At 48.8% G+C, this 19,998-nt stretch overlaps 3 protein-coding genes, 1 long non-coding RNA gene and 1 pseudogene across 4 annotated transcripts; 1 reads left to right on the top strand and 4 right to left on the bottom strand.

Moving 5' to 3' along the window:
- Positions 189-2,914, bottom strand: LOC110435410. The gene is made up of 2 exons (XR_002453071.1): positions 2,349-2,914; positions 189-1,564 (listed from the first exon to the last, which is right to left on the bottom strand). It is a non-coding gene; the product is annotated as an uncharacterized LOC110435410 (long non-coding RNA).
- Positions 3,663-6,875, bottom strand: LOC8084921 (heat shock cognate 70 kDa protein). Its single transcript, XM_002465423.2, has 2 exons — positions 6,483-6,875; positions 3,663-5,725 (listed from the first exon to the last, which is right to left on the bottom strand). Exons 1-2 carry the CDS (start codon positions 6,697-6,699, stop codon positions 3,984-3,986), a joined length of 1,959 nt encoding a protein of 652 aa, XP_002465468.1. The 5' UTR covers positions 6,700-6,875; the 3' UTR covers positions 3,663-3,983.
- On the bottom strand, positions 9,770-10,702 carry LOC8081493. Its single transcript, XM_002465422.2, has 2 exons — positions 10,443-10,702; positions 9,770-10,360 (listed from the first exon to the last, which is right to left on the bottom strand). The coding sequence occupies exons 1-2, from the start codon at positions 10,568-10,570 to the stop codon at positions 10,069-10,071; spliced, it is 420 nt and encodes a 139-aa protein (XP_002465467.1). The 5' UTR covers positions 10,571-10,702; the 3' UTR covers positions 9,770-10,068.
- On the top strand, positions 10,652-14,355 carry LOC8084920 (annotated as a pseudogene).
- On the bottom strand, positions 18,544-19,716 carry LOC8081492 (cysteine-rich repeat secretory protein 55). The gene is made up of 2 exons (XM_002465421.2): positions 19,313-19,716; positions 18,544-19,210 (listed from the first exon to the last, which is right to left on the bottom strand). Exons 1-2 carry the CDS (start codon positions 19,678-19,680, stop codon positions 18,748-18,750), a joined length of 831 nt encoding a protein of 276 aa, XP_002465466.1. The 5' UTR covers positions 19,681-19,716; the 3' UTR covers positions 18,544-18,747.

Genomic DNA, 19,998 nt, shown 5'->3' with positions numbered 1-19,998 from the left:
CACATCTACGGTGGAGAGATGCAGCTCTATTAAAATAAATCTGTAGCCAAACCAAAATAGAATCAAAGCATCTGTAAACAAGTACTAATGAGGATTCCAGGTACAGATTCTTTAGTGAGAATTCCATGTACAGATTCTTTGTTTGGTTTGACCAAAAGTCCAACTTTTAGCCGAAGGACTGCGAAATATGATCAGTAACTCAGATATGCATCCATCTTTGATTATGAAAACGTACAACAACACAAGACACTTTCTAAGGAAAAAAACAGATCATGTGTTCCCCGCCCAGGATGTTGTTTTGGCTAAAAATGCCATTAATTTTCTTGCTAGGAGGCTTACAATATAAAGGACCAGCAGGCAGCAACAACCAAAGTGCTGCAAAAATGCTAAAACATAATTGACCTGGGGGACTTAGAACTGAATACATTGTTATGAAAGATTGTTATGAACACAGCTAAGAGTGCCGAGTTGATTGTTGAAGCCATAGCAAACAATGTTGTCTTCCTTGCCCTGAAGCAGATTGAAGGTGTAAGGAGATCTCTCAGACGATTTAAGCCATAGCCAACAAGGTGTTCCTGAACTCTAATGACCTGCTGCTCAACCTCCAGTACTTGTATGTGTCGAGCAAGAAGAAGAAATGATGTTAGCACTTTCTCATCTTGTTCTGAGTTACAGGGTAAGAAGCACAAGCCTAATAACTGCAAGGGTGTATAGAACAAGCAGAAAACTGACACTTCCATATCTTGAGCAATAATTCCAAAATAAAACTGCTAAAGATGAGCCTCTGGCCTATGTACAAAACATGGTATAAGGAAAACTGATAGCTATTAAGGAAAACTGATGGCAATATACTCCAGTGTTAGAGAAACATATATTATCTTTGCAACGCACGTGCATGACCTCAACATTGCAGTGAAGGCCAGATTCTTCCTGGATTAACTCCTCACATTGCAAGTCAAGATCCTAGCATATTGGGAACATATGAATAATTAATTTAAATTTTCTTCCATAAGAACAAGTGCATGACCTGAGCATATCAAACGACAAGGATGGAAATGAAATGTTAACTAAGCTTCAAATTCCAATGTCTGAACCATTGCTTAACTGAGTGTAAAGATGAGACCTATCTCCTGTTGAATCATGTCATCGCAGAGATGCAGGAGTGTTTTTCCTAGTAGTATCTAGTTGTTTGTCATACATTGATAGAGTGATTAGGTTTTGGCAAATTGTCATGTTCTGTTGAAACATGCTTTAAAGAAACTATTTAACAGATTGCCCCACAAAAGGGATATTTTAACATACTGCTGGAGACAGCTATAAACACTAAGAAATAACATCTCCATGAAGAAAAGCTCTACAGTTTGTGAAGATTGAAACTTCTACATGGCATTTTTTTATAAAATTACACCATGTCTCTACAGTAATCATAAAGTAGTTTAATATGAGAATTTGAGTAGCCACAAAGCAAGAACTTGTGATGACAACATCCTGAAGCCCACTGCCATGGATTGAACTTATGTATCTTCTGCCAGGCTGCTCTCGATCGAGGCCAGCTTGATGTGTCCTGCACCAAGAAATCGCAAAGCAAAATGTTTCGGATAAACCTAGATAAGTGTCTTCTCTATACCTTTTACTGCACATAATTCCAAAATATTATTAATAAATACTAAAATAAATAGAATATAGATTTATTTATAAGTCTATAAGTTAGTGGAAGAGTAAGAAGGACGACTTATCACCAATATTAGATCCATGTTTCTAACTCTGCTCCGGGAAATCGCGCTAGGGCCATTCTTAATTCAATCTCATCTCGAGATCTCCAAAAGAGAACCTCAAATATGGATCCACTATTATCGTAAAAACAACTGTTTGTATGAAGATCGATCAAAGATGAGAACACTATGTCTTGGGGATCAAAGCGAAGGAGCAGGAGCCCTGCTGTCTAGCTGGCTAACCTGCGTGGTGCACTTGACTCTGAACTGAAAAACATAGCAGCAGTGCAAAAACAGGAATGTGAACTCCACTAAGCTTTACCAAAAATCAACCAAATTAAGTCCCATTGGTCTGAGATTTTAACCATAATTTCATCATATAATAAGCAGTTCATTCCATCATCAAACACCCTAAAAAGATTGATCCTTCAATTTCAAATTCACAAAATCAGAGAACCCTAGGTGAAGAACCAAATTGGGGAAAGTTTAAATTCGTGTTGTTCGAGTGGCATATTTAGTAGGAGATCATTCTAGTATTTCTCATACATGTTCTGGCACCATTTTGCCCCAAGAAAATCTACAAAATCGTAGCTAAAATTCACAAAAATGGAGTATCGACAGGCATGTCTATCTTACGGTCAAAAGCTCGAGACGATAGTGCGAATAGAAAGCCTTCGATGGAGAGAGGAGTGCCGTTGAGGTTCTCCTGCGAGGGGGACGCAGGATACAGGTTGACCTGCCCTTCTCCATGTCCATGAGGGCCTCCCTGTGGGTGAAGCACGACCAACATTCGTGCTCCTCCATCTCGGCTGCGTGCTCGACCTACTTCGCCTGGCGTGTGCTCCGCGACAACGCCCTGGACGAATCGGGCCCGAGGCTTACTCTCCACTTCTTCTCCGTTGCCGTCGCCTCGGCGGGCGTCACGGGCTCGGTCCCCTTAGCCGTCGGCGGCAGGGACAGCCGTCCCCGCGGCGTCGATTCTTGGGGCGCCTCACCGCGACGTCCCGCAGCGGGGTATGCTGCAGCTGCAGCGCACGCGGCATCGCGGGATACCTAGGGTTTAGGGAACAGGTAGGCCAGCGTGGCGGCGGGTCGGGTGCGAGTGCGAGAGCTTGGATGCTGGCAGGATCATTGGCGGCATAGAGCTTCACTGTGTCAGCACCGGTGTTGCATTTTTTACGGTGGGAGCATTTTATGGTGGGAACAAGATTCGATCGCTGGTTGCCTGGTTGCGGTGTGTTAGGTGCCGCGCGTTTGAAGCCTTCGTGAGAGGTTGGGTGAGAAGTTTGGCTTCCCACATTCAATCCTGACCATTAAATTTGATGAGGGTGTTTTATTAGCCTTTAATTTTAATGAAAATGAATTTCTGTGTGCATTTTTCTAGGTACACAATGATTAAGGATTCTCAGCGGGGGACATTTTACTGGGTAGACTAAGTATAATTTGAGTATTCCACTATAGTAGAGATGAGTGTGTGCGCGCGCGCACACATTTTGGCTGGTACCAGTTGTCTCTCAGTTCCACAAATTAAAAAGGAAGAGTTGCAATCAATGTGCCAAATGGACGGAGATGAACTTGCGGCGTTTGGATTTGAGATCGAAAAGAGGGCAATGAAATTTGATTTGGGCAGAGGAAAGATAAGTAAACATTTGGTTCGGATCAAGAGCAATGCAATTTTTCTCTTCGTAGCTCGGTTATGTTTATTGATACCAAAAATATTGCCCGAATCTTGAGGAATATTGAACTGTCTGCAAGCCACGATATTAGCCGCGCTTGTGTCGAGCCCTGATCACATCCGAGACCAAGCGGGAACTGGAGGCCGATCGACAAATCTGGCGGATCTGTGAATAGTCTGAGGCACACGCAAACAAAATCGTTTGCCTATTATTACTTCATGTTCAGAAATGGCACAGAGGCATGAGGTGATGAGAATGCCAGAACATGCAAAAGTGACAGAAACAAACAGTATATTGATATATGGACTCCTGAACTCGTAGAGACTGTTACAATAGCATTACGGATGTTCCCACATTATTTACTCTATCTACTCAGCCTAATGCATATAGTATATATGTTCCACCCTACTGAACCTACTATCACTTGACAGTGAATACAGAAAGAACACCTTGTAGGTGTGTTAACCCCAGATTATTATCGCACACGAACAGATAAAACGCCTAAAGCCTTGACATATATAGCACACACACTCTGGACCTGCACTGCATGCAGAACCATCCAATCCAGCTCAACCAACACTTTTCATGACTCGCTCTAGTCGACCTCCTCAATCTTGGGCCCGGCGCCGCTGCCACCTCCGCTGCCGGCGCCACCGCTGGGCACGTCCTCGTCCATGCCCGCCGCGCCCGCGCCGCCCTGGTACATCTTCGAGATGATGGGGTTGCAGACGTTCTCCAGCTCCTTCATCTCGTCCTCAAACTCCTCGGCCTCGGCGAGCTGGTTGCCGTCGAGCCACTTGATGGCGTCCTCCACCGTGTCCTCGATCTTCTTCTTGTCCTCGGCGGGCAGCTTGGACGCGATCTTCTCGTCCCGCACCGTGTTGCGCATGTTGTACGCGTAGTTCTCCAGCGCGTTGCGGGCCTCCACCTTGCGCTTCACCTCCTCGTCCTCGGCCTTGTACTTCTCCGCCTCCTGCACCATGCGCTCGATCTCTTCCTTGCTCAGACGGCCCTTGTCGTTGGTGATGGTGATCTTGTTCTTCTTCCCCGTCGTCTTGTCCTCCGCCGACACGTTCAGGATGCCGTTCGCGTCGATGTCGAAGGTCACGTTGATCTGGGGCACGCCCCTCGGCGCCGGCGGGATGCCCGTCAGCTCGAACTTGCCGAGCAGGTTGTTGTCCTTGGTCCTCGTCCTCTCGCCCTCGTACACCTGGATGAGCACGCCGGGCTGGTTGTCGGAGTAGGTGGAGAAGACCTGCTCCTTCTTGGTAGGAATGGTGGTGTTCCTCGGGATCAGCACGGTCATCACACCGCCGGCCGTCTCCAGCCCGAGCGAGAGCGGCGTGACGTCGAGCAGGAGCAGGTCCTGCACCTTCTGGTTGCCCTCGCCGCTGAGGATGGCGGCCTGGACGGCGGCGCCGTACGCGACGGCCTCGTCGGGGTTGATGCTCTTGCAGAGCTCCTTGCCGTTGAAGAAGTCCTGGAGCAGCTGCTGCACCTTGGGGATACGGGTGGAGCCTCCGACGAGCACGACGTCGTGGATCTGCGCCTTGTCCATCTTGGCGTCGCGGAGGCACTTCTCCACGGGCTCCATGCACTTCCTGAAGAGGTCCATGTTGAGCTCCTCGAACCTTGCCCGCGTGATGGTCGCGTAGAAGTCGATGCCCTCGTAGAGCGAGTCGATCTCGATGGTGGTCTGGGCGGTGGAGGAGAGCGTCCTCTTGGCCCTCTCGCACGCGGTCCGCAGCCGCCGGAGCGCCCTCGGGTTGCCGCTGATGTCCTTCTTGTGCTTCCTCTTGAACTCCTGCACGAAGTGGTTCACCAGGCGGTTGTCGAAGTCCTCGCCTCCCAGGTGGGTGTCGCCGGCCGTGGCCTTGACCTCGAAGATGCCCTCCTCGATGGTGAGGATGGACACATCGAAGGTGCCGCCGCCGAGGTCGAAGATGAGCACGTTCTTCTCGCCGCTGCTGGCGGCCTTCTTGTCGAGCCCGTAGGCGATGGCGGCGGCCGTGGGCTCGTTGATGATGCGCATGACGTTGAGGCCGGCGATGACACCGGCGTCCTTGGTGGCCTGCCGCTGCGAGTCGTTGAAGTAGGCAGGGACGGTGATGACGGCGTTCTTGATGGTGGTGCTCAGGTAGGCCTCGGCGATCTCCTTCATCTTGGTGAGCACCATGGAGGAGATCTCCTCGGCCGAAAATTTCTTCTCCTCGCCCTTGTATGTCACCACGATCATGGGTTTGTCGGCGGGGCCCGGGACGACCTTGAACGGCCACATCTTCATGTCCGCCTGCACGGACGGGTCCGAGAAGCGCCGGCCGATGAGTCGCTTCGCATCTGCATGGCAGAAACAGAGGTGTTAGGGAATGCCTATTTCTTTGCAGAAAATTTATGGAGTATAGTAGTAGTAGAATAAGAGTTGCTATATCTCAGTTGCCCGAAAATTTAGACAATAATCTTACACGACAAGTATGCAAAAGAGGATTCATTTTTTTTCCTATAACGAAACGATGACAAAATTAACCTTACATGAGCATTAACAAATAAACTAGACATCTGACATATAGGAAAAGTGTATTAGTATTTAACAACTCTTAAGTTACTATGAACAGTTTTTCCTATAGAAAAACGATGACAAATTATCTGTTATATAAAATAAACAACAATAAAAAAGAGTTGCTATACTTTCAGAACAATTCTTATACATAATAAACTAGTACAATTATTTTTCTATAGCTAAATAATTATAATTTGTGATTTTTTCCAATAGGCCCACAAAATTATCTGTCCAATGAACAACAACAGAAGAAGATTTTATAACTCAAAATTACTGTGAATTTGTGATCTATAGATAGCATAAGATGCAACAAGTGATTCATGCTCTGCCGCCAAAACAGAGTGGAAGCAGAGCATGATTCAATGGCTGCTGAGAGGCAGGAGCCAGCGCATGTCGTGTTGATAGTTTTTATTTTTTTTAAAAAAATAAAATAAAACAACTTTCATATACTAGGAGTACGAGGTAACTGAAACTAGTGGGGAAACAAGAAGGAACTGGAATTGTTCAGGGAAGAACAAGGAAAAGAGGGGGACTTACCAAAGACGGTGTTGGTGGGGTTCATGGCGACCTGGTTCTTGGCGGCGTCGCCGATGAGCCTCTCGGTGTCGGTGAAGGCCACGTACGACGGCGTGGTGCGGTTGCCCTGGTCGTTGGCGATGATCTCCACCCGGTCATGCTGCCACACCCCGACGCAGGAGTAGGTGGTGCCGAGGTCGATGCCGATCGCCGGACCCTCTCCCTTGCTGCTCGCCATCTCTCCCTTTTCCCTCGCTCAAATCAAACCAAGGCTAGAAATCGAGCTGACGAGCGTAGTAGTACGCCTGAGCGCGATTCGAAATCGAGAGAAGAGATTGCTTTTGCGCTTTCCTGGTTCGCTTTGCGATTGATGTTTCGCTGCTTCTGTCACTGAGTTGATCGGAGTGAGACGGAGAGGGGGGCGTCGGCTTAAATACAGGTGTAGGGCGGGAGAGCGGTGGCTGTTCGGGAAGGTTCGCGCAGTGGGGCGATGTGGCGGTGCGAGCGCACGACGTCGTCGGTTCGCGGCCGGGGTCGTAAGCGTGAGCGTGAGCGCAAGCTGGTGGAGGGTTCGGGCGCGCGCGGGACCTCTCCAGAACGGCGCAGGACTCGCTCGGTCCGTCGCAGGTTTCTTGCGGCTTCTATTCGATCGGTGCGCCGGGTTTGGGTTGGGTTGCGTTGGCCGTTGGGTTCGTGCTGCCAAGTGCCAACTTGGCGGTGCCGGTGCGTGTGGGTGCGGGCTGCCGGGGTGAGACGGATGCGATCAGGGAGGGCCAGGAGATTTTTCCGGGAGTGGGTCGGGTCACTTCTGGTGCCAATTGGAAAACGCTCGAAGTGTGGTGTTTTTATTCTCTCGAGTCGCTTGAACTGCTTGAACAATATCACTTTCTTTGATTTGCTCTTTAGAAGGATTGCGTTCAGTAATAATAGGAGTATACGGAGTACGCACTTTCTCCAGCTGGTCTGTTTGGAAACGTTGAGAAGGAACGTATACAATATTTTTGTTTTCTTGTGTCTGGAACCTTTTCTTTTCTTAAATTGGCAAAAGATTTGTTGATCATTATTAGGGATAGATAAGATAGCGGAGTTCGAACATATAACGATGCGTTTACAAGCATTCTAGGAGGTCTGTAGAATTACAGTATGAGATTGGACCGTCTTAGCACAAAGTTAAAATTCGGCATTACACAAATAGCAGATAACTCATAAATGTGTGGCGATGCAACAACCTAAGAGTACTTTAGCTGTACAAATGGTTATACACACAATCTCCTTGTTTAGTTCGCATAAATTTTCAAAATTTCCCGTCACATTAAATCTTTGGTCGTATGTATGGAGCATTAGATATGGAAGAAAATAAAAACTAATTTCACAGTTTACCTGTAATTTGTGAGATGAATCTTTTGAGTCTAGTTACTCCGTGATTGGACAATATTTGTCAAATAAAAACAAAAATACTACAGTAGCCAAAAACAAAAATTTTGCGAACTAAACAAGGCCTAAAGTAAAAGTAAGGTTACTGTATATTTCTACTCAATCCAATTATAGGCCAATTTGACCGCTCATTTTATTCAAAAATTTATACAAAACATCACTTTAGTTGTCGTGGTTTGGTTTATTAGTAAAAATCTTTCAAAAATAACTTAAATTTAACTATATTTGTATAATTTTTTTTGAATAAAACGAGTAGTTAAAAAATTCAAACGTCTATAAGACGGAAGGAGTACCTAGCCTACACAAGTAATCAATAGTATTATTGGTGTAGAGCCGTAAAATTTGGCCAAACACTAAAAACCAGATCATGCGGATCTTGAGATAGTACCACACCGTGTTGTCTGCGTAAATCAAATAAAACCAATGTGGAAACTTGTTTACTTGGTTTCGTCTGAACGTGTAAGCGAGAAGGATAAATCAACATTTTGTGTTGGTGGATACCCAGGTTTATGAGCAGACCAGGAAATAGTAAATATCGCTACTATGTGATGACAAATAACTACTCCCTCCATTCGCACTGGTTTATCTAGAAAAGCCTTAGAGCAACTCCAAGAGAGTTGATAAAAATAGATGGCTAAATTCAAGATTTAGCCAATCTCAAAAATAGAAAATCATGTAAAAAACAAAAATCTTCAATAGTCTTTCTATACGCCAAATCATATGGCTAGCGGGACATGCAAGCTATATTTACCATGCGAGAACTCCGGGATAGATGACTTGCTATTTTAGCAAACCAAATACAATAGCTGTTGAACTCTTTTCTCTCCCAAAATAGCCAAATATAGAATACATGACATGGATAGCTCTTCTCTTGAAGTTGCTCTTATAATTTAAAATAGAGAGATTAGTCTTCAAGTAAATTGGTAAAGGCCATCGATACTCTCATCTAAAAAGGACCCCTCTAGGCCATGAACATCCTCGGGTTATGTCAACCAACGTGTCTGCTAGGTGTCATTTCTGTTCGTAAGATCTAGATTTTAGTAACAAACAGAATTATGGAAAAAGAATACAAAAGAAAACATATTGAAAAAGGAAAAGAAGATTAATTTGGTTTGACGTGATATTAATGGGCTATGGCCTTATATACATATATTTGTATATATGAAGTGGTAGCCCTTAAATCACAGCATGGTACAGTACTGCTCTTTTAAGTATCTCTAATCTAATGCTAGAGCACCTTATGCTTTTGATGATGACATCCTGCAAGCGATCCAGTGGCTGTAGTGCTCCTCAGCTACCCTGGTCTTTTTTTTTTTTGATTTGACAACGACAAACAATTACTGTTCGTTTTTATTGGCTCGGCCTCAATCGGCTTCTTTCCGTCCAGATCAAATAGGGTCCCCGGGCCTGGCCAGGAAAATATTAAGGCCCACTTGTGGAAAAAGGAAATCAATCAGCCCAACTCGGTCCATAGTCTGATCATTTTATTTGTTTCAAAATACTTAACGTCCCATGTTTTTCGGAATACAATTTTTGATTTTGTCCCCTAAAATAAGAATGCTGCTATGAATGTTCTAGAACGACTAATTAACATTTTGGTCCCTTGTCTAAAGTGCTCACGTTTTTTCGAAGGTTACCTTGCTTTAGAAATAGTATTTGACATTTTGATCACTTAATTTATTCCATACACTTACTTGCGACTTTCCGTTTTCAGCACGAACCTCACATTTTGCTCCTAAATTTGTGCTTAAAAATTTAGCCTCTACAAAGAGCTTACATATAAATGTTCTAGAAATATTGTTTAAAGGTATTTTATAAGGGTATTGGTCATCTCATCCAGAAAGATGATAAGAGAAGTTGATGTGCGTTGATAATTGATAAACATATTTGATCAATACAAGTACTCTAAAACAGCCGACTAAGCCGTGTGTATATATATTTTTTATATTACTAATCGAGCACACTAGCCTACTCATGAACCTTACAAAGTTATTAACACAGCCGACTAAACCGTGTGTATATATCCCCACGACTACTTTTACTTAACCTGCAACATACTATTTTATTTTTTGGTACACATATACACGTACGCACGTATATATAGTTTATGTGACACGGCATGGGAAACTAATAACGCTGATCGACCGATGTAGCCGAATGCGATTATTATATATTACTCTCGCACGTAGCTGGCGATGCGCACGACGTTGCCGTCCATGTCCCTCACGAAGCCGGACTTCTGGCCCCAGGGCTTCTCCTCGGGCGCGCTCACGGGCACCGCCCCGTTCTCGACGGCGCGCCTGTACGCCGCGTCGACGTCCTCGTAGGCGAAGCAGACCTCCAGGGCGCCCCGCTCGGCGGCCGCCGAGTCCGGCAGCTGCACCTCCCCCGAGCGCGCGTCCGTCTCCCGCTGGTGTAGCGGCGTGAACGCGATGGTCGTCGCCCCGCTCTCCAGCTCCGCCCACCTGCATGCAAAAATTAACCCAAGTCGCGCGCATGCATGCGGCAGATCATTACACGAGCGTGTGTGTGTGTGTGTGTGTTTACTTGCGGGACTCGTCGAGGCGGCGGACGGTGTAGCCGAAGGCGGCGTCGTAGAAGGAGGCGGCCTTCTCCACGTCGCTCGTGTACATGATGATGTAGCCTAACCTGGGTTTCAGGCCACCGGAGGCCATGGCTCGATGCCTCGATGCTTTTTCTTCCTACTAATAGTGCTCCTCCTTTGGTATACAATACTTGAAAAATTTGTGGGTGTAATGTACTGCGCGCGTGCGTTCCGCTTATTTAGCTTTTGGTGCCCTCCGGACCGGCCTGGACTGGACCCTGTCCCGTCCTTTTATGCGGGCGGGACGCGGCCGGCCGGTTTTCCACGGCTTGGGGAGGTGGCACGCATGCAAGCGGCGAGATGCCCGTTCGCTTCCACGTTTGTCACCGCCAGCTCGGTGGCACAACAGGGACCCAGATCAGGGATCAGGCTCGGTGGCACAACACAAATGGAAGTTCGATGGCCTTGTCCAGTTGGAAGACCCATTCGAGAGTTGTGGTCAAACCAGGTAGAGGTATATTGGGCTTGGGCCAAAGAGACGAAAGGGTCTTGCAACTGTGCTGACCTGGGTCCTCCATTGCAGCTTTTGGACGAGCAAAGGCTAACAGAGATCAACTTCCAGCTGTGGATATTTGGCCCATCGCCTATTAAGGTGTTTGCTCAAGATCTAAATGATCACGCATTTTCTTCCAAAAGGTACACCAAGACCAAGGAAGATTCCACATCCTTGTGGCCTTCTTCTACAGCAAACGCCACCGCCTTCGCCTCGTCGCTCGTGGTCATCGTCCTCGTCCTCATCCTGTCCGTGCTGCACGACAGCGGGGCCGGGGTCACGCTCCTCGCGCCGCTGCTCGGCGTCCTCCGGGCCGTCATGGTGCTGGACCTGCTCAGCCTCATGGGCGCCTACGCGGCGGGGGCGTTCCGGGACACGCTCACGGCCGTCTACTCCCTGGTCGTCCTCTCCGCCGGCGTCGTCGGCTACCTCGTGGCCCACTTGGTCCTCGCCTCGAGGTCGTCGGCGGAGGAGGACAAGTACAAGAGAGGGAAGAGCGCGCCGGAGCGGCTCCGCAAGGTGCTCATGCTGCTGGCCACGTTCGCGGCGAGCGTCACGTACGTCGCCGGCCTCAGCGCGCCGGGCGGCTTCTGGGACCACGCCGAGGACGGCCACAATCCGGCGATGCGATCCTCAAGGGAGGGCCCCACGACGCGCGCCTCAAGGCGTTCTTCGTCGCAACACCACGGCGTTCGTCGCGTCCCTGCTCATCCTCGTCATGCTCCTGGAGAAGAAGCTCTGCTTCAGCCAGAAGGTGCGGTCCTATGAGATCTACGGATTCATCGCCGTCACGCTCATCAGCCTCCTGGCGGCGTATGCTGCCGGCAGCAGCCGGAAGATTGACACGACCATCTATGTCAGCGCTCTGGTTGGTGCCGTTGGTGTGTGCATTCTCATCCAAGTGGTTTTTGTTTTGCTCTTCCAACAAGCAAATTCGAGTCAGGACTCAGGAGCAACAACAAACTACTGGCAATGGCAGGTACTGGCAGATGATATATATCCTTCTACTTCTTCCTGTTGATAGCGCAATTTGGCTTGAGAGTATGATTGGCCACCAAATTATCAATTTCGCGTGCCAACACTTCCTCCCCTGCAATTTTGTGCAAGTTCTTCGCTCTATCGCCATTTTAATTTAAGCTCAGTATGCGAACTGATCACCGTTTTCTCTGTAATGCATCAGTGTCAGTGATGAGCGTCAACAGACTCAAGGTCCGGAAACTAGCAGTGACAACAATGGCAGGTACGGACGGAAGAACATACTGTCCTTTATCTTTGTATATGCTCTGCAAATTGTTGGAATTGGAGTATGCAATTCAACGACATTTTTTACTTGCAATTTTTAATGGTATTGCTTTCACTGTGATTTATCAGATATGAGCAGCAGCAGCAGCAAACTCAGAGTCCACAAACTGGTAATGGCACTGGCAGTGGCAGGTACAAACAGAGCACATTTCCTCCTTCCTGCTCGCTTGCTCACCATATTATTATTGGCATTGAACTATGAAATTTGATTCTGGTTTCTCTATACTTTCTGTTTCTCTCTGTAATTAACCAGCGATGAGCATGAGAAGCAACAGAATCAAGCGCTGGAGAAGGCTCGCTCTCTTGTCCTTCTGCTCGCCACTCTCGCGACGGCCATCACCTACCAAGCAGGCCTGAACCCGCCGGGTGGCCTCTGGCAGAGCGACGGCGGCGGCGGCGGCGGCATCTACAAGACCGGCGATCCGATCCTCTTGACCACGAATCCCAGGCGGTACAAGGCGTTCTACTACTGCAACTCCATCGCCTTCGTTGCCTCCTTGGTTGCCGTCGTGCTGGTTAGGATGAAGACCCTGCACCACCACAACGCGCTGGAGGCCGCCATGGTGCTGGACCTGTTCGGCCTCATCGGTGCTTACGCCGCCGGCAGCTGCCGGGACGTGAGCACGTCCATCTACGCCATGGCCCTGGCAGGTCTCGTGCTGGTCTACGTGGTGATCCATGTCATCTTGTTGACGCTGGACCACAAGGACGGCGGCAGTGCGAGCGCGAGAGGGAATGGTGAGACTTCCGGTGAGGAGAAAAACGATGCGGAGCTCGTGGAGAAGAGACGCAAGCGGCTGCTCCTCTTCGCCATCCTCGCCGCGACCATCACCTACCAAGCCGGGCTCACACCGCCGGGCGGCTTTCTGGACCAGGACGATAGCCGTACCGGGCGACATGCCGGCGATCCGGTCCTGCTCAACAACTACCCGCGCCGTTACACGGCTTTCTTCTACTGCAACTCGGTGAGCTTCATGCTGTCCATCGCGCTCATCATCCTCCTCGTGAACCCCAATCTGTACCGTCCTGCCATTCGGAGCAATGCTCTGTCTGTCTGCACCGCGGCGGGGTTGATTGGAATCATGGGCGGCTACGCCGCCGGCTGCACGCAGCATCTGAAGACATCCATCTACATCTTCGCGTTGGCGGCAGTGGTCCTATCCACTGTGGTCTTGCTGGCTGCAGTGTTCCTTGTGATCCATCTGAAAAAACAAGATGGCAATGCTAACAGCAACAGAAGAGGAAGAAGAAGAAGAAGAAGAAGAAGAAGAAGAAGAAGAAGAAGAAGAAGAAGAAGAAGAAGAAGAAGAAGCCAGTACTGGTGCTCGCCGTAAAGAGAAGAGGGTACATGCCAAGCGCAAGTATCTGATGCTGCTTGGAATCCTTGTGGCGAGCGTGACCTACCAGGCCGGCCTGGCGCCGCCAGGCGGGGCGTGGCAGTCCAACGACGGCACTCACACCGCGGGCGATCCGGTGATGCACGACTACCGGAGGGCTCGGTACCTCGCCTTCTTCTACAGCAACTCCACCTCCTTCGTGGCATCCGTCGTCGTCATTGTCCTGTTGCTGCCAGAGTCGCTGCAGGGGTGGTGGCTCAGGGTCATGAACACGACGATCGTGCTGGACCTGCTGGGCCTCCTGATCGCCTATGCCGCCGGGTCCTGCAGGACGTGGCAGACCTCTGTGTATGTTTCTGCCCTCGTTCTCGCTGTGCTCGCCTACTTCGCCATACATGTGCTGCTGTCAAGCTGCGTCAGGAGAAGGAAGAAGACAGCCCCCGACTCTGCGTCCCAGGAGAACGGAGAGGGAAACAAAGCAGCAACAACAGAGGTCGAGCTCCAGCTTGCTGAAACTGAGTGTGCAGTGCGGAGCTGAATGTGTGTGTTGTGTGCCGTCTAGTTATCTAGTACCTGACTACTTGTAGAGTTTTTTTTCACGGTCGCGTCGTTGCACAGTTTTTTTTTTGTTAAGAAGTGTAGTGTTGTTGATCCGTGTATTGTCATTACTAAGTACTAACACTGACTTGCGCAAAATTTCGAATACATTATTCAGTACTAACACTGACAAGTGTTCCTCTTTGAGAGAGTCCTAGTCCCCGTAGCCAGCTTTCATAATGCCAATACAAGCTCCGAATTTACCAATTTTGTCCCCTCCATTGAAAATGAGAGGGAGTTAGGGAAAATAAAACATCGACCTCTTCAATTCCGAGAGCATATGTGAATATGTGTCTGTTTGAGACACTTTGAAATGCTCCACATCTCCTACAACTAAAAAGACTAAAGAGTGAACAACTTTTAGTGCAACATTGTCTTTCTTCCGTCCGTCTGCCACCCATGCCATCCCACCTCCCATGTCATTCTCTCGCACGACACAACAATCCCGCACAGGTTCGATTCCCATCCTTCACCCTATTTACTTCTTTTTCGTAAAAGGACGGGATTTTCTCCTGCCCCTTCACGCTGCCGCCATCCGCACTCTACATCCTGTATCCCGCTGCTTCGCTCCACCACTGTCGTAGACCAGGCGCTCAGGTCTTCTCCAAATCGACGCGGCGAGCTCCTCAACAAAGCCCTCCTGTGCTTCTCCCTCCCCTGCTCCATGGCTGTGTGGGCAGCATGGTGCTGCTCCCCACTAGATCGAGCGGAGGTGGAGGTGGAGGTGCGGACACAGGTGACGGCGAACCATCGCGACCATATGAGGTGGGTTGGCCGCCTTCGCCGGACCTGGGCTCCCCTGCTGTCGTCCTGTGCTGCTCCTGCGCGAGGCGTGGCATTAAGGCACGGTGGTGGGAAGTCCAACAAGAAGACCGACGATGTCTTCGATTCGGCGGAGGACTGACCAGTTACCACCGGACTCCCTTCATCCTCCAGTCTGAATCGAAGGTCGGCACGGAGTCCTGTGACTTCACGCTTCTCTTTTCCGGCAATGACGGCGACATCTACGACGCTCCACCATGCGCGGATCCGGCCGAGTTCGCGATGCTGCTGGATGCGGCTCCCTGAGCCCGTTGTCTCAGCGTGGCCTACGCCCGGTCTACATGGCCCGTCGAGGGTCTCCCTTCGATTAATCCATGGTGGGCCCTGCATGCAGCTGAGTTCGACATGCGGCAGTTACGTGCAATGCATGCGTGCATTCTGTTGAGCTGGACGGCATGCAACCAGCTCCGTGGATGGCATGGCTTCCTCGACCGTCTCCCTTCATCATGTGCTCTCCGGTCCTGCATGCCTACACCGTCACCTTGCAGCCTCCGGTTCTGTCGTTGACTGCTGTATGGTCCTGTTTAGAGATGAAAAATTTTTGGATGTCACGTCGGATGTGTCGGAAGGATGTCAGGAGAGGTTTCAAAAACTAAGAAAAAAACAAATTACATAACTTGTCGGAAAACTGCAAGACAAATCTATTGAGTATAATTAATTTATCATTAGCACATGTGAGTTATTTTAGCACTTAAGGCTAATCATGGACTAACTACGTTTAAAAGATTCGTCTCACGATTTTCAACCTGTGTAATTAGTTTATTTTTTATCTAAATTTAATGTTTCATGCATGAGTCCAAATATTTGATGGGATGGATGAAAATTTTTTGGGTGTGGAACTAAACAGGGTCTAATTAGACAGTTACTTCTCTGGCGCTGCTGGTTCGAATACTCTATCTCCACATGGGTTTCTGGTTCGAGCTTCTTTAATCTCCGGCAACGACATCAATAATATCCTTCGGTCGTCGTCATGTTTTTTTTTCGACAGCTCCACCGACCCGCTCTTAATTGTCACTACGCGCGGTCAATCCATATGGGTGCACGCGTCTCTGACGCCCCTGCGAAAACCCCTCGCCGACAGATTATTCCTCCTTTGCGCCTCAATCGACTCTGTTGTCTTTATTTACAGTCGCATGACCTCAATGTATCTTGGTCTTCTTTTGAAGACCTCTTTGTAATATGGCTGCTTTCATATAATATGTTGTAGTCAAAAAAAGTCTTCGTCGGGCCTTCACTGGCGACGAGCAGCACACGCTGCTGCCGTGGCCGATGACTCCAACGACGCCATCCCACCCGTCGTCACCAGTCTGCAAAAAATGTCCCGGCGGCTGCCGCTGCAGCTCGCCTCATGCGCGTGTGGCATCCAACAGGAAAAGGAAAGAAAATCAATCATCAATCAACCATCAATCACGACAATCCCCATTCCCATCCCACGACACGCCCTTCCCCTGTTGCCTCGACGTCGCCCCTTCCCTATCTCCTCGACGCCACCTCCACGACCTTGCACGGCCGTCGTCGGATTGCCCCACTCAGGTCTCCATGATGAAGCCATCGGTACCAGTCAAGCAGGGCCCCCAAGCCGGGCAAGCCTATTGCGCCAGTCGGGAGTGGTCCTTAGCGGGCGCTACCCCACGACGGACAAGGCCACAACGACTTTGCCTCGGCTCTGGGTGAGGCGCTTTGGTCCTCAGCATGGTGGCGCAGATGAGGTGTAGCCGCGAGGTAAGAAAGAGGGGTGCCTGCCAACGAGGAGGCACAACAACTAGGCAAGGAAGAAAAGCAAACGCCGACGAGGTGGCAGGCCATCGGGTGAATTGGCTTGCTACTAAAACATGGTTTAATTGGCTTGCCTTGCTGTTAGCTGCAATCAAACCTAACATTGAATTGGCTAACCTCCATGTTAGTATAAACTGATGAACAAAGTGCCTATAGACTCTGAAGCTTTGTTGGCTTATAGATTCTGTGGACTGAGTGTTGCCAACCTTATTTCACATAAGATAAATACATGTGGACTCAATTGAAGCTTTGGCTTAGAATGTTTATTTTGAGAGATTTGTGCATCCTAAAATTGGAGCGTTGTTGGCCTTATTTCACAATAGAGAATTCTTGACAAGTTGAGTGTTAGTCCTGAAATTTGGTCTTCATGATCGAACCTTTATTGACAGTGGATTTATGGATAGAACAAAACAAATCAAAAGCAACAAAGAAAAAAGAATAGTTGACCATGGACCACACAACCTTTTTTATTGCCCCTCCCCTACGCTCACCACACCGCATATGGTTCAAGGCGTGTTATTATCTAAAATATGAAGATGACCTTGGTATACCGGTCTTATATGAAGCAAACCAATAATTTAAAGAGAGAAGTTAGTTCTAAAAGGTTGAGAAGAAGTAGTCTTGTTATGGTGATATATAAACTTTTATGTGTGTATGTACAAATATATAATACTATAAATACATGCCTTGATGGTTGCATACCATGAGAATTTTTGCCATGCGCAAAATTCCATTTGTAATATTGAAAATTACTAACATCACGCTTACATTATTGTTTTTGTAACTATACAACACGTTCATGCTCAATTAAAGGGTATTATTTGTTCTCCTTGCAATGCACGTAAAGGTCTATTAAGTAGAGTGTCTCTTCTTGACCGTGTTAATTTCATGAACTTTACTTTTTACATTAAATGTCACTTTAACGTTGGTATTTAATTTCACGTCTGCGATCTGTATTTTTTAGTATAAAAGTTTGTTATCCCGTAGCAACGCACGAGCACGCTACCTAGTCTACCAAAATCAGCTCTAGATCCCAACGCGAGCCCTCACAATGAGCAATGCTGACCACGAACTCGACAAGGCCCTCTCGACGCCACTACAATTTGTCTAACACAGGAGCCTAGGGTGGAAGACCTCAATGCCGCCCACGGGCGTGGCGGAGCCCTCCCGACGCCGGCTGAATTCGGGTTACTATATTGTCAAGCTTAAGCAGTGGTTACTATAGAACCAAGTTACTGTGAGACCTAGCCAATTGGGCCAAGTTGGGTCAGACTGAATTCGGGTCACTAATTGTAGTCGTGGAAAACACTGTAGCGCCAAAGTTTAGATATACTGGAAGTTGGAGGAGAGCTGGGCCAGGTTAAAGCCTAGACTTGAGAGGTTGTAAATTCTGAATTGATCCTTTTGCACGAAGCGAGAACAAAAATAAAAAGATAGTTAATTTGCAGGTGTGATTCATTCAACGTATACAGTGGGTCTTAGGCTGCAATTTGGCTTGTTTTTGGGTCAGCCCAACAGATTTACCATGGAACTCTCCCGTCAATATGTGTAAGCTTAATTAATAAGCAGTGGAGTAACATACCAAATGATGCAAGCTGATGGTAACATAAAAGTTGGTGGTGATGGATCATAGTTAACATTGGTAGAAAGTATTGTTCGCTGATTTATTATGAGAGAAAAACAATGCTACGTTGCTTCGACACATATGCACTTACACTGCTTAAGCTTAACACAGTAGCAAATCTTTATTCCTGGGAGTACTTGCTAACGCAAGGCTACTTTACCCAACGTTAACGTACACAAGTCACTCCATTCTTACTGTATTGTGCACATGCCACATGCTTGCACGCACGCATATATCCACGTCATCATGCATGGTGCGCGTTACTTACACACACACACACGTATCAAATCAAACTATCAAGGATGCACGATGATCTTGGTGTTCTTCGTCATATCGGTGGTGGCGCGGCCGCCGGCGCCGCCGTTGCCGGCGAGCGGGAAGTAGAAGGGGTAGATCTCGTAGCGCACCCTGCAGCTGCTGTAGTTGATCTGGCACCCCTGCTGCGCGCCGCAGTAGTCGCCGAACCTGGACACCGCCGTGGACAGGCACTGCGCGCACGTCAGCGGCGCGAGGTCCCGCGTGCACTGCGCCAGCCCGTAGATGGACACGAACGGCGTGTACTGATCCTTGTCCCGCCCGAGCCCCGCGCTGCCCGCCGCCGACGCCTGCGCCGTCGCCTTGCCGATCACTTTTCCCACCGCCTTCTCGAACGCCTTCGGGTTGTCCATGGCCTGCACGTTCACCAGGATCACGCCCGCGCCCGTGTCCGCCTGCCCGAAGAAGTCGGCGTTCTCGTACCGCATGAAGCAGTAGTCATACCTGCATGCGTATGCGTGTATATATGTAAGCTTGCTTAGCAGTTGCACGCACGTATACATATATACATATATACAGCCACAGGCATGCAGTATATATACATACCATATTCTGGCGTCGGAACTGTAGCTGCAAGTGCTGGGGAGCTGCTTGGCGGCGTCGGCAAGGCAGGCCGCGCAGTCGCTGGCGGAGACGTCGCCGCGGCATTGCGCGAGGCCGTAGATGATGTTGTTGCCCTTGCCGGCGGTGGACGTGGCGTAGCCGCCTCCGGTGGAGGCCGTGGCGACGAGGTCGGCGAGGACGGAGTTGATGCTGGTCACGGCCTTGTTGCTGCCCGCGTAGCGGCTTCCTGAGCAGTAGCTGCCGATGGAGTCCGCGGCCATGCCCAGCGGGAGCAGAGCCAAGGAGACAAGCAGCACGCAGCAGCGCATTGTGCTAAACTTCATGGTATATGGTGTATGAATCATGCCCATGTTTTTGGTTGCTATCTTAGACTGCGTGCTAGTGATTTGTGTGGCTCCAATGAGAAGAATGGTTGGAGCTTATATAGAGGGGTCGGAGAGCGGATAGGCCGATAGGGGATGAAAGGTGCTTGCTAGTTTGCCGCCGTTCTTTGACTGTTTCCTTGGTTGCATGCAATTTTGATGTCGACATTAGCATCAGACCGTAAGCACATACATGCAGAGTTGCAGTCCTAAGTGTTGACCGCTGAGTCAGCTGCTGGTCCACGGGTGGGCATGGACAGACTGGCAATTCCCGACTTGCAGACATTAAGCTAGCTGGATTGGCGG

This window comes from Sorghum bicolor, chromosome 1 (assembly GCF_000003195.3).
Source record: "Sorghum bicolor cultivar BTx623 chromosome 1, Sorghum_bicolor_NCBIv3, whole genome shotgun sequence".
Classification (NCBI taxonomy): Eukaryota; Viridiplantae; Streptophyta; class Magnoliopsida; order Poales; family Poaceae; genus Sorghum; species Sorghum bicolor.
The sequence above is the reverse complement of the archived record's forward strand: the minus strand, read 5'-3'. Positions and strand labels throughout refer to the sequence as shown.

What these genes read in the sequence shown, in the direction of transcription:
- LOC8081493 (XM_002465422.2), bottom strand. Translation starts at nt 10,570, where the DNA reads ATGGCCTCCGGTGGCCTGAAACCCAGGTTAGGCTACATCATCATGTAC. An exon ending in CGCCTCGACGAGTCCCGCAA is followed by an intron (nt 10,361 to 10,442) that starts GTAAACACACAC and finishes TTTTGCATGCAG; the next exon opens with GTGGGCGGAGCTGGAGAGCG.
- LOC8081492 (XM_002465421.2), bottom strand. Translation starts at nt 19,680, where the DNA reads ATGGGCATGATTCATACACCATATACCATGAAGTTTAGCACAATGCGC. An exon ending in AGTTCCGACGCCAGAATATG is followed by an intron (nt 19,211 to 19,312) that starts GTATGTATATAT and finishes ATACGCATGCAG; the next exon opens with GTATGACTACTGCTTCATGC.
- LOC8084921 (XM_002465423.2), bottom strand. Translation starts at nt 6,699, where the DNA reads ATGGCGAGCAGCAAGGGAGAGGGTCCGGCGATCGGCATCGACCTCGGC. An exon ending in CCCCACCAACACCGTCTTTG is followed by an intron (nt 5,726 to 6,482) that starts GTAAGTCCCCCT and finishes TCTGCCATGCAG; the next exon opens with ATGCGAAGCGACTCATCGGC.